The 13,986-nt window shown below is 50.4% G+C and overlaps 1 protein-coding gene across 1 annotated transcript in view; it reads right to left on the bottom strand.

The window, feature by feature from the left end:
- Nucleotides 1-13,986, bottom strand: part of PTPRF (protein tyrosine phosphatase receptor type F) — a 285,818-nt gene that overhangs the window by 8,302 nt on the left and 263,530 nt on the right. The window contains exons 24-27 of the mRNA XM_062497725.1: nt 9,681-9,804; nt 7,539-7,714; nt 1,520-1,639; nt 324-478 (exon numbers count right to left, since the gene is read on the bottom strand). Coding sequence (XP_062353709.1) covers nt 324-478; nt 1,520-1,639; nt 7,539-7,714; nt 9,681-9,804 — 575 coding nt within the window. The remainder of the gene's footprint in view (nt 1-323; nt 479-1,519; nt 1,640-7,538; nt 7,715-9,680; nt 9,805-13,986) is intronic.

Genomic DNA, 13,986 nt, shown 5'->3' with positions numbered 1-13,986 from the left:
GTCACTGCATGCATTTCAGTGATGTGCCTCTGAAGGCACACCCACTTATGCTGGGCACAGATAATTTAATTTTAAAATGGCGCTTGCAGTTTTGCAGGAAAACGTGTTTTCTGAGGCTCTTCATATAGCAGTGGTGTTTAATCTGATACAGCAGTAGCAACAGAAATGCCACCACTGCATTACTACCTGTAGGTCTGTTCTGTTGCCAGCCCAAGCATGCAGTGCAGGTTATGCTACCATGAAACCTTTCCCACAAGAAGGGGAGACTCCACTTTCGGACAGGTTACAGCTCTTGCAACCAGAAGACAAACATGGAGTCCTACCTGCAGTGCACAACCATGGGCCCAGCATCTGTTGGGTTACAGGCCTTGACCCGTCGCAGGAAAGCAAGGATTGGGGTGGGGTATTCTGGGACCCCGTGATCTGGCCAAGCCATGAACTGGAACTGTCGCAGCTCTGTCTTCTCGTTGGAGCCATTCTGTTGAAGACAGAGGAGTTGTTTTGCATGAGAACAGTCTCATCCCAGTGTAGGAACCCGCTGATGGGGCAACAACAACAGGCACGAAAAGCCCTTCATGATGATGCATGTAGTGGGCTTTCACCAGTGAAAATTTGGAGGAAAAATGCAGGTTTATTGAAAGCTCCTATACATACAGGCGCTCTGTAGAAAGGCAGTTTTACAGACAACAGAGCATCTCTGCAGGAGTGGAACAGACTGCAGGAAAGGTGAAAGACTCTTTTCTGCACAGCACAGGTTCACTATCTGCATACTTACTGCACATTCAGGGAAAATGGGCACTGGATGTGGAAAGGCTGCAGCAGCCAGTTCTCTCCTCTGCATCATGGTGTCCCTGGGCTGGGTGATCAGCCTGTGTCTGCAGGCCGCCCTGCTCCTCTCTGGACTTGGCTGAGTAATCAACACAGCAAGCTGTAGGACTGGCTGGGTGATTGCTGGGGCCTTCCTGGGGCATGAGTGTGTTCCCTCTGAGCACCGGGCTCCTGGCCCAGGCTCAATCACACACAGAAGCAGCTTGCTGCAAAGCCTGTCTGCATTGACATGCTGCTGCTGGCACTGCCCCCAGGGATTTCCAAACACTAATGAGGGATGCAGCAGGCAGGAGAGAAGGGTTTGTACTCACGTCAGAAATAGCCCCTCCATTTGCATTATTAGTGACAGGAGTGATAAAAATTCACTGCTTCCCACGTTGTCCCTCTAATGGGATGACAGCTGCTACCTGTACACTCACCAGAGGCAAGAACAGCCCTGCTCTGGGGCCCATCACAGAAAGCATACAGAAGAGCATCAAGGATCCTGGTCAAAGTCCAGTGGTGGCCAGATGCACAGCCTGCAGCTGATCTCTTACTGTAGCCCATCTGTGAGACATGGCTCAGGTGTGGACTGACCACATGCTTGGCCAAGCCAGGTATAATCAGTGGCCACTGCCTGTGGCCATGGAGCACCCTGCAGCGTTGGGAAGCATCTCTGCAATACATGAAGCAGCAACAGCCCATCCCATACCTTGCACAGTGCAAAGGTGCGGACGGTGTAGGTTGCCAGCTCGACTGTATCCTGCAGGGTCACCTGGATCATCCCATAGGTTTCTGTTCCCCGGCTCGGCCAGTACTGGTCACACTTCACCTGCAGGGAGGTGAGGAGAATGGGTCAGTGATTGGCTGGGGCATCTGGGATGTGGAACAGGGCTCTGCCCTTCAAAGGCAAAGACAGAAATGAGTCATTGTGCAGGGGAGGCCTCTAAATCCAGACTTCCTTCCCCCAGTGTCCCAATCCCCAGCAGAAAGCCAGCACCCCCTGAACCCTTTCCATACGACTCGGAATCACAAGAATATTCTGAGCTGAAGGGACCCACAAGGATTCTCAAATTCAACTCTCAAGTGAATGGCCCATATGAGAATTGAACCCGCTATCTTGGTGTTACTAGCACCATGCTCTGAACCAACTAAGCTGATCCAATGAATGGCTACTCATTGAAAGAGGGATTTTCTTTTTCCCCTGGAGCCAGCGGTGGGAGTGGCAAAGGGGTCCAGGCTACCTGACAGAGCAGCATTAGATACCAAGACAGTGAGCAGCAATTTCTAGCAGTGATTTGTGCCTGCTAGAGCTCTTATCTGCCTCCTGTTTAGTGAGATGGGCATCTTTGGGGCTCCGCTTGAACCACCCCCTGCCTGAGCTCAACCTGGATGAAGAGAAGGTGGGCAGCTGTGGGTTGATGGGAGAAGAGCTAGTGGAGCAGGGAAGAGGAAATGGTAGATTCTGTGGACACAGCACTACTCAAAGGGCAGCTGAGGTGAATGAAATGCAGCCTGTATCCATCCCCACCAGCTCCCAGCTATGCTAGCCTGGCGTCCTTGACCCACAGCTGTGTCAGGACAGTGCTGAGTCCAGCAAGGTATACAGCAACACACAACAGGCACTACCTTTCCTCTAACATCTGTAATTCCCAGGGTGGCCCTGCCAGGATGGCCATGGGCAGCAAACCACTGTGGAGACAGGTGGGACACAGCCCATGCCAGGGCTCCAGCCTGAATGCTGTATCCATCCTCTCTGCACTGCTGTGCATCAAGCATCACCAAGCAACACCAACCTGCCCCTGTGGCAGGTGGCACATCCCTGAAAAATCTACATCTCCCAGGTGTTTCAAAAGGGCTCTGCAAAGAACAGATGCCAGCTCAGACACAGACACATCTTGTTCTCCCTCTGCAAGAAGACACAGACTGTGGGCAAACTATCCCTTCAGATCCTTCCTGCAGGCAGCACTGTCCCATCATGAAAACACTGCTGCTCCCTAGAAACCTCCTGCCCTGCATCATCTTTATTGCCCCCTTCCAACTCTGCAGTCAGAGTGCTTAGAGCTACTGGTCACAGCTCTTGCTCCCACTTGGCAGACAGCCAAGCACATCCCCAGGGGCCCATCCCTCTGCCCCCTTCACATCCCTTCCTGCTCACATGCTGCTGCTCTCCTCCTCCTCTTCACAGCTCAGTGTTTGCAATCTACTCCTCCGTCTTTTTTGCAGTGAAACCCCAAGCTCCCTATTTAATTGGCACCCTGTGCATCTCTGTTTCATCTGGTACCTGGCTCCCCCACCCTGCAGAGCTACAGTGCCTGGCTGACAGGAGGAAGACTTCAATCCCACCCATGTGCACCACACTGAAAATGGTTTCCCACCTTAGGAGAGAGGAGTGAATGGAAGATCATCTGTGCTTGTCAAGGAATAGTAAACTTAATTATTAGCAGAACATGTTTACAGGGGAATATGTGGGAAGGGAAACAATAAGCTTAATTAGGAATCAATGAAGTTCTGCCTTTTAATTGAAACCACTTGTAGTAGGGTGGGGCTTGTGAGAGTAAAGAGCCGTCATCCTGCACTCTAGCTCTGGAGTATAGCAACCTTGAGTTAGAGGGATGCTGCTCTCTTCCTGCCTTTTTTTTTTTTTTTTTTTTTTTTTTTTTTTTTTTTTTTTTTTTTTTTTATTTTTTGAGTTCTGCTCTCAGCAAGGCTTCCCCTGGCAGAAGTGCCTGGAGCAAGGCTGCCTAATGAGGTACTGCAGGTGCCTGTGCAAGCAGAGCAGCTCTGCTGCCTCCTGCACAGGGGCTGCTGCACTGCCTTGGATGTGTGGCAATGTGGCAAGCCCTGCAAAATACTCAGGAATCCTCTTCCTCACTTGGCACAGAGCATTTGATGCTGAGTGGCTGCAGCACCAGCAACTTGGAGGTCACAAACATTATTTCACAGCTAAATTGATCCCATCCTCATGAGTGGGTGGCAGCTGCAGGCTGTCTCCACGAGGCCTGAGTTTGTCTTGCCTGGCTTGGGGATGATGTGAACCTCTCCAAGGGAGAGGAGAGCAGCATGGCATCCTGCAAATGTGGGACATCTGCTTGCTGTGGTTTGCAGGGGATGTTTCAGGGGAACAGCACAGCCTGTCCCTGAGCCTACACCTCAGGGACAGCAATCCTCTCCTGCCACCCACATGCTGCAGGGCTGTGTACTAGAGCACAAAACAAACTTCAGAGGAGTTCCTTGTGTGGGATAATAGCGGTGCCTGGGCTGGTAATTGAAAATTATTTATTCATGACCAGATAAGAGTCAGTCACATTTTCTGCCAAATTTACCCATAATGTTTATGCCCCATTTTCAAGCTCTGTAAATTTTATGCTGAAGCCGATGCACTGTGGCACTAAAGCAGATAAGAGATGTTTTCTTCTGGCAGTGCTTGTTTCTCATTAACTTAAGGAGCACAGTAATGTCCTGAACAGCCATTTATTGCAGCTTTGTTGAGTGGCTCCTGTCCCTCCCCTTTGATGCCCTGAGCCCAAGAGCAGCCGGGCACCTCTCTTCAGCTTGAGAGCTGTGCTCTGCTCCTGGGCCCTCTCACAAGCTCCAGATGGCATTGCTGTCAGCAGGAAGGCTGGAGCAAGATGTGGCTGACAGGCTTCTCTTCCCCAGGGCCCTTAAGCACCAGCTTCTTAACACTCCTTCCTAGGGACATGAAATGCCAGGGGAGATCACACCCCAGGGATGGCTGCTTGGTGCTCTGGGCTGGAACAGAACAAGCCATAGCACTGCTCTGGGAGACCTTGCTCTGCCAGGCTCTAGGGGATAGATAGCCCAGGGTAGGAGAAATCCTGCTTTAATACCTCTCTCCTGGCAACACAGCCCGGCAGGGATGCACCACGCTCGCAGCTTCAGGAAAGCTAATCTACAATGTGTGTTTCTGAACTGCCACCAAATGATTCTGAAACTGATTGTAAAGCTTTGAAGGCAGCTAAATTGAACAATCCAGCCATTTCTATCCTTTATGTGCTTCTCACTTTGTGAAAACATGAAAAAGGAAGGATGATTTAGTCCATCAAGCCAGCTGAAATTGCCGACCATAAAAGCTGATGCTCTTTAAAGATTTTTTTTTTTCCCTCTGCAGCTCAGGAACCCTTTAAAGCAGTGTCACCCCCACAGGGCTGCCAAACTGCTGCTGGTCCTGGTTGGCTTATCACAGCACTACTGAGGGTGACCTGGGGAGCTCGCCTGGAAAGGCAGCAGAGCCTGCTCTGCACCGGGCAGCTCGCCATGAGGCCTTGCTACCCACCCCAGGCTCTGCAGCTGGAGAGATAGCCCTGTGCCTGTGCCAAAGCCCCTGGGCAAGGGGACTTTCAAGCAAGGTCACCCTTGGGTAATGCTGTGATGCCATGTGACTGCCTGGAGCAGTGTTGTCCTACAGCAGCATGAGCATCAGCAGGCAGCAATGCTGCAGGGACCCAAGGGGTTACATCAGATGAAGTTTGGAGGCTCTGGAGCGGAATGAACTGCAAAACAGTGACTCATACTTAAAGTTTGGAGCAATGGGCAATGACTGGGATTAGGACCTTCACTGGTCCCAAAAAGGTGTGCTCCCAAGACAGCTCTAGCCATCACCAAAATGCCATGAGGAAAAGCATAGCAGGAAGGTGGCTAAAAGCCATCTTGCCTTCGAAAATGCTGAAAAAGACAACAAAAACCCCCAGAGAAAATAATCTCCTGAAAACCCACATCCCAGCTCCCCAGCCAGGGCCCTGCTGTGAAGGAATGCCCTGAGACAGCTACAGGGTACAGCAAACATATCCAGGGAAGTCTTTGCTATAGCCCACTGGATCAACTCAGGAGTGACCAGGCTTCTCTACTGCCTCTCCTGGCAACCTGCCTCTCCCACAGTGCCAGAGACAACTGCCCACTTCTCATTAGTGCTGGGGATGTGCCAAAGAGGCAGCAGGACATGGGCAGGCAGTGCCAGGGAACAAATGCAGGGGAGTCTGGGTCTAGGTCTGGTCAGGTCAGCCTAGAGTCCCTGGGCAGTGTGCCCAATCAGGCAGGTTGCCTGAGATTCTGTGAGGGCTCTGGTCACCTCCTGCCTTTAACAGGGATTCAACATCACCAAAAGCCTGACCACATGCACTGTGTTTGGGACAGAACCAATACTGCAGGATGATAGGATGGGGTGTGCTGGCGGGAGATAACAGACAGGTCAGCAGCAGAGACATCTCAGGCAAAGACAAGTCCCTCTGGGGTCAAAGGAAACCTGTTATCTTCAAGAAACATGCACCTTGGAGTGCCTTCCCATAACTAAGAAGCCCAAAGTTAAGTGACTCAGGATTCCAGGCATGGATTTTTTTTGGCAACCCAGAAGCACTTTCCTTGTTCTTCAAATATATGCTCCATCACTGAAATGTGAAGACACAAAAAAGTCCCCATATAACCCTAAGCTGCAGAGTATAGTTGATCAGAAGCTTCTAATCTTGCTTAGCCTGTGTGCCAAGCCCTGAGCCACAGGGCATGTCAGAATCATCTCCCTGCTTGTTTTGGCTGTGTGGGTGACAGAGGCCATTGGACATAACAGGCAGGGCTCTGCAGCAGGAAGCACACTGCAAAGCTGGTATTGGATCTCTAGAGACAGCTCATCTTCAAGGAATGCTCTTTTTCCGCAGGCTGCAGGGCATTTGAAGAGCCCAGGAAACCCATCAACAATGCCTGTTCTTTTTATATTAGGAAAGGCAGATCTGTTTTGCCATAGTGATTGGTGCTTCCAGCCACTTCCTCCCAGCCAGGGTGTGCCGGGACACCCCTGTGAGCATTTCGGTGCTAAAGCTTTGAAAAGAAGGGAGAGCATGCAGGCAAAAGTTTTAACTAAACCCAAACTTGACCATTTCTGCTTCTCAAGAATGAGCTTATTGGGCTAAAAATAATCACTGCTTCACAGCTTGAGTGCACAAGCCCCTTCTGCTGTTGGCATGGCAACACTAAAATATTCTGCTAGTACAAATGCTCACCACTAAAATTTTACTTTTAGGAAGAAACTGAATCATGAGAAGCAGAGGCTGCCTCCTTGACCAGGCTTTGCCCAAAGGGTCCATCTGGGTGCAGGAGTACTTGGTCCCAGCTTACAAACTCTTGCTTAAGGGGCTGAATAAGAACTTCTGTCACAAAAACTGTATCATCTGCAGTGAGGGCTCCCACTCCTTCTCCAACTCACACCTTCCCCATGGTCTGCAGGCAGCTTTGCATTTATTACATCAGAATATCTAATCCTGGCAGTGTAAGATGATCATTTATACATGTTGTCATTGGACAAGGCACAAATTAGTTTTGTTATTGCAATGAGACCCTGTCAGCCATTGCCTTGCATTGCCAGAAATGCCAGGGCCCTGCCAGGCTGCTGGTACTACCCAACTACTGCAGCCTCTCAGCTTCTGGGATGGCCCACACTCCCCATCTCAGAGCTTTCCTTCTCCCCTTTGATGCGAGTGATGTGGGCAGGAAAGGATAGGTGTGCATAATAGAGGTATATAAGCAGGCCAACAACAGGAAGTTGTGCCACCCTTTTGCCCCACAGGGATATGCTTACAAGGCATTTGCTGCTGGGCTGCATGAAGCAGTGAGCCACATCACTGGAACTGCCTCTCCCTGGGTGCCCTTATGCTGTGAAGTGCTCCCATTCCTCTTTTCTGTCCCCCAACAGTTCCAGAAAAGACAGAAAGCACACACTGTACCCTGGACTTCTCTTCCAGCCTGGTCATCATGACTATAGTTGCTGTTCTCTGTTCCCACACCATCCTCCAGAAGTCACTGAGGGTTTCTGGCAGCGGTCCCTGAGTGGCAATGTAGGCGTTCTGCTTCCGATACCCATCAATGTAATTGGCATTGATGTAATCACTGCCTGGGACCCCTGTGGAGAAGAAAGAGGGCAAGAGTTACTGGGTTAAGCCCACAGCCATGTACCTACTACTCTGCTGGGCTCCACAGGCAGGAGAAGAGGCTGCCATGTTCACAAGGCTCTTGACAAGTCTCCTGGAAGGGGTGATGTCAGGATCTCTCCCAGGGATCCTGCAAAGAACAGGGATGCAGCCTGAAAAAAGAATAACCCTTTGTAACTCCCACACTAATGCAACAAGCAGGCAACACCAAAGCAGAGAGACAGCTGCCACACGCACACAAAGGAAAATTCACAGGCAGGAATATTAAGGAGCTCATTCAGCCCCAAGCAACTGACTGAAATAATTGTCTTAAATTCACCAGCAATTTGTTATGGTCCTACAGCACCTTTTAAAAATGAGGCTCCTTTATTAGCTTGTCTCTGTTAGCAAGGTATGTCAGGCAGCGATGTCCTCCCATCCTTCCTGCAGGGATGACTATCCCCAAGGAGCCAGAGATCTTCCCCCCCACCACCACTGAAACTCTTCAGTGTGAGATCCCCTCTGCTGCCTGTTGGCAGAGGCTGCTCCAGCCCCCACCACTTTAAGGAAAGGAATTTTTTGTAAAGGCCTTTAAAATGCAAACACATAGTTACTAAAATAAATTCAGCAAAGCAGAGGCCTGAGGCTGTTTCCAAACCCTGCTCAGCATGGGCTGCCCAGGCTGCAGGGAGAGAAAGCAGCAGGAATCTCTTTGTCTCTCCAGGAGAGAGTATCTGCATTTCATTAGAGGAAGGAAATAAAGCTGGGGGTCACCCCTCATCCTTTTGTCCTGGGGAAAATCCTACAGGTCTATTCTACAGGTCTCAGCAGTCTGGAGCAGACACACAGTGCTGGCAGCTCTGGGGGAGTGGCAGCAGCTGGAGTGCAGTGCTTCACTCCCTTGGCATAGGCCGTATGGACCTGGCAGTGTGCTTCGGGAACAGTTCCCGGGAAGGCACAGACACTACTTAGAGCAACTGAGTCAGACTGGAAAACAGGGATTCCCCTATGTGCTCACCCCACAGCTGTCTGCAAGGGTTTGCCCATGAGCAGACATGCCAGCCCTTTCCATAGCTGCTGCTTAGCAGGGCTTGCTGTGAGGGAGTGTTTGGCCCCCTCTCCTCCTCTTGAAGAGGATGAATAGTACATTACCATTAAAAAAGACTTTTTCCATCTCCCCCCCCAAAAAAAGAAAAAAGATGCTAGTGACTGTAAGGCCATCTGTGTGCAAAGCCAGGTCCCAGTTCCTTCCCCAACTAGGGGTGTATTGAATTAGCTGTATTTTCCTCATCCTCCATCAGTGGGCTCAGATCTGGGTGTGCAGAGCTGAGTGCTGGTTTATAAAACAAGGGGAATGGGTGAGCCTGGGCTCCAGCTCCTCTGTGTGCAAGAGGACTAGAAATGTAAATGTATTAGCCCAAACTCCAGGGATGTGGGGCTGGTTCTTGGAGCCACGGGGGTCAGTGCTATGACACCAGCCCTGATGGTCCCATGGACAGGGATGTCTGGAGTCTGATGCCCCAGGGGAAGGAGCACCCCTCATCCTGTGCCACTCTGGACACTTAGTTGGGACCATATACTGACAAGTCCCAGAGAAAGATACTGGCCCTACAATTGTGTTGGGACAGAGGGTGGGAGTGGCACTAATAGTGCCCTGTTTCACTATGTACTGAGGAAGGAAGCTGAAGTCACACAGAGAGGACAGTGGGAAAGGAGGCTGCTGGGACAGACATGTTTGCTGCCAGCAGAACTAAGAAGCAACCACACAGAACACACTGCTCTGAGGACATTGGGAAAGCTCTACAGTGCCTTTTCTCTTCTGGTCAACCAGAATACACATTTGATCATGCTGATGGCTTGGTGTTTGTCCCTGCTTAGCTTAGAAGACAGAAAAAGATGGTCTCCTTGCTACAGTCAGGTTCAGCTGCTTGATGGGGTGCCCACTCCAGTTACTCTTACCATCAATGGAAGTCAGGATGACACGTGAGTGGTCATAGGCTATCACGTTTGCATAGCGGTTTTTCGGTTTATTCACTTCCAGGTTGGAGTTCTCCCAGGTGAACTGCTGCCCAGGATCAATGGACTGTGGAGAGAAAGAGAAGGAAGGAATTGGTAGCAGCTACAGCACATTGGAATGCTGCAGCACACAGGTTTCAGTTAGGAAATCTGCACTGCCCTGTACACCTCTCCCCAGGCCAGATACAGCTTCCACAGGTGTCCATGGAACACCCATGGAAGTAGCGTCAAGCCAGACCATACTGAAAACCAGTTTCCAGTGGGACATGCATCCCACAATCTGCAGGCAAAGCAGTCCCTTGGTGGGGCAGCCTGCTTCAGATGAGCCTTCACCTCCTCTGCTGCATGCTCATCCTTTCCTCTGGATATACTCATCAGCAGAAATTTGGTCTTCTGCCAGGATTCCAGAGAGACCTGACTGTGCAGATCTTGACCTAGCGGTTTTATTAGCTGTTGAACTGCAGCCTCTTGAAATATAGCAAGCCCTGGGTGTCTTGTGCCCCAGGAGCTTTTGGTATTAGTGTCCTGCAAGACAGCCTATGAGCTTTGCTGGGGAATAGTCATGAAAATTAATAGGTTACTATCCACTGCTTCAGCTACTTATGCAATGTAAACACCTCTTGTTTGAGTTAATAGAGTGACAAGAAACTATAAACCCAGAGAAGAGATGTGGTTATAAATCTTGGCCTCTGCACTATGCAGCTGCCTGAAAAGTACACATCCCACTCCCACCTGGCCTTGCACACCCAGTGCTTCTTCCATGAACCATGTGCTGTGCACCCAGTCCACGGCTGCTCCACGGCCAGGCAGCCTCTATCCAAAGCCTTCTCTATTGACTCAGTCCACACACAAAGCAAGGTGAACAAGGACCATACCCAAAGCATCCTTCTGAGATGGGATGGTCTTGTTGTCCCAGAGACACATGAGACACACAGGTTAAGACACCTGCCTCATGCAGGGACTTGCTCTGCACACGCAGCCCTGGGCAAACTGGGGGCAAGCAGTTACAGCAGAAATCAGTCATCCCATGAACCCCCTCCCCCTAAAATTAACAACACTGTCAAAGCCTTCTTAAAATCATGCTCCAGCTCAGGGTCTCTGAAGCTTTGCTGGCCCACCGACAAAAACATGGGAAATAGGCCAAGGGAAGCACTGCATGCTATGCTCCCTGCAGGTATCTGTGTTCATCACTTGGCAGAGCTGTGTCAGAAGGTTTCTCAGGCAGTGAAATGCCTGTCTGTCAGCTCTGGATCAGCTGTGAGCAAAAGGCTGAGGTGGGAAGCACAGCTCCCTGACTAGGCTGACATGAACAGCTCTCATGGTCCCTCTGCTCAGTTCCACCACCAGCTGTGCACGAAGTGACACCCATCGATGTCCCCTCTGCTCCTATGCAGGCACTTCCCAAGCAGCCAGTGGTGGCTGCAGGCACTGTCTTGAGTATGGAGCACAGGCACTCCCAGCCTTGCTGCACTAGCCCTGAGGGCTTAGCAGCACATGCAGGGCATGGGCCAGTGCTGTGCCAGGTGGCAGTTGTCTGTCCCCAGGTGCAGCCCAGGCTGCCTGCAGGTAGAGGGGCCAGTGCTGACGAAAATGCACAGGAGGATGTGACATCACAGCGATGCTAATAGGTAGTTTGGGAAATGTAGGATGTAAATAGACATTTCCTACAGAAAACCTGTAATTTTCTATTATCAGTGTAATAAGCAGGCAGCTGCTGTGCACAGAGGCACTGCAGCCAGGATGGTGGGAGTGGAGGCTGCAAGCACCACTTCTGCCTGCAAACCCAGCAGCCTGGCTGCCACAGACCTTGCACACTCCTCTGCCCAAGCACAGAGACATCTCTGCACAGCTCACAGCTCTCTGGGGCACTTCATTTCCTTCAGGCACCTGTATTTTGCTTTCAGAATAGGCTGCTTAGGGGATCAGCTCTTTGGATGCTCCCACCTTCAGCCGTGTGGCAGGGAAGACTGCTGCCCACCAATGGTGGGCCTGAACTGCACAAGGGGAATGCAGAAATTATCAAAGACATGAAAAAGTAAGAGGAATATAATATGAAAGGACTTTATGGTTTGGAGTAGAGATAACTAAGAGGGGTTTTGATATCAGTCTGATCAATACGGAGCACACTGAAGGAGAAGCACAAATAGACAAATTAATGAGGAAAATATGGACCCACCAATGCCTATAAGAAACATAAGTAACACCTATTTTTCAAAGAGGTGGCCTTAGTCTGCACAGACAGCCCATGCAGAGACTTGACTAGCTGGTGGTGGAGCTGAGACTGCCTCTGAAGATATCAGTTGAGCATCTTCTTGCTGTGAAGAAGCAACCCAAGAAAGCACCAGCTGTAACTGCACTCTGTGAACACTCTCAATGGGCACAGGTGAGTGCTGGAATGAGTCCTACCCCTGCAGCAGAGGCAAGCAGAGCTCAGTGCAGTTGTTCACACTCAAATCTATGCTGTAAATCACTTCCAAAAGGCTGCAGGGCTGACCCAGCTGTGGGGTGTGGTGTGCTTTGCACAGCAAATCTGTGTCCTGCCACAGCAGAGGAAAGGGTTGTTTCCTGGGGGAGGACAAGGCTGCCAAGAGCCCCCAGAGTGGAGAAGGAGCAACAAGGTGTTGTCATTAGGGTTAATAGCTTTGATGTGCAATGGGTATGTGCAGAAATGGTCTAATCATCATCAACCTCTTAAAAGGGCAAACAGGTGAGAAAGTCAGAACTAATACTGCACCTGAGTGCAAAGAGGCTCTAATTAAATACTCCTGCAAATTATTGACTCATTTAGAAGTAAAATGATTTAATTTAAACTCTGGTGATGAATTAATGTACACCTGTTCCCCCCTTTAAGGCAAACAAATGAGTAAATAAATGGGAGGATGTTGGGCTGCTTGGAGAGAGTTGGAACCCTTACATAGAGTAATGGTTGGCAAGTCTTGTACCATCTCTGTACAATGCTGTGCAGCCCCTGTGTGTGGTAGCACTGCCTCATCTCCCCACCTTGCTCCACAACTTCCACGGCAATAGGAGTCTGCTCCTGTTCCTTTCTGGGGCTCTTGGGAACCACTGCTTCATCCCAAAACTTCATCAGAGTAACACTTCCAACACATTCTTCCTAGAAAGCAGAAGGGCTGGGAAATTGGAAGGAAATGAGCCAGGAGCAAACTTAAAAGCACCATGACGTTTGCTGTGCTTTCAAGTGACAGGGAGATGCTGCAAGACAGCAAGTGCAAATTAAGAAAAAGCCCAATTAGTAAAACTCCTCCTTCCCAGCATGGAAGTCCAAGAAACAATTTCACCAAAGCAGTTCAGGGATCCCTGCTGCTACTGCCATAAAGACAGAGTCAGACCATTGAAAAGGGATTGGAAAAAGGCTCTTTCCTTGACAGACTCTACAGCACTTTACAAATGTCTTGAAAACATCTCTGACTGCCAGTTTGACACTCAGATATAGTCAGCCTCGGGCTTGCTGCTCCCCTTCCTTAGTGGTATTCCGAAACCCCTCTGCGTGCTGAGGCTCTTCTGCTGCCTCTGCTGCTGGCAGGTGTGGAGAGCCCAGGCAGGAAGTGCCCTGGGGCAGCACAGCACCTCAGGGAGCTGCACAAGGGCATGGGGACAGAAAGATGCTCAGGCAGTGAGTGCTTCCTGTCCTCCTGTGAAATCAACCACATTAGCAGGAACATTGACCACTGTCAATCTGTGCCGCACCTCAAATGAGGACATAATGAGCTTCTGAATCAATCGCTGGCAGCACTTCAGCCTTATTATTCTTATTACCATTACGTGAGGTGTACCTGCCAGGCAGCTTCCCAATGAGCCCATTAAACCCACAGCAAGCCCATTAAACCAAGGCTTCCTGGGTGCTACCTGGATCCTGGGCCCAGCACCTCCTGGGCTCACTGGCCCAAGGGACCCAAGCACCTCTCCCACTACCTAACCTGCCTTGCCAGGGCTGCAGGCACTGGAGATGCAGAGTCCTCGGTGGCTTTATGGGAAATATAAGTGAATACAGGGCTTGGGCAAACCACCAGTATTTCTCTCCACAGAAAACTGTGAGTAAAGGTCTGCAGCCTCCCTACCACACTAGGAAGCAGGAGTACAGTCAAATCCCATACACAACCTGAAGATTACTAAGAGCTAATGTATCAGGCAGTGCCACACTGCCAGGCTCCCATCACCTGCTCTGCTCTGCTCCTGGGGTCATACACTGGATAGACATGCTGGATGGACTGGACATGAGGGACAATAG

Source organism: Cinclus cinclus, chromosome 8 (assembly GCF_963662255.1).
Source record: "Cinclus cinclus chromosome 8, bCinCin1.1, whole genome shotgun sequence".
In the NCBI taxonomy this organism is placed as follows: domain Eukaryota; kingdom Metazoa; phylum Chordata; class Aves; order Passeriformes; family Cinclidae; genus Cinclus; species Cinclus cinclus.
Note: the sequence above shows the minus strand (reverse complement) of the source record. Positions and strands in the feature narration are given on the sequence as shown.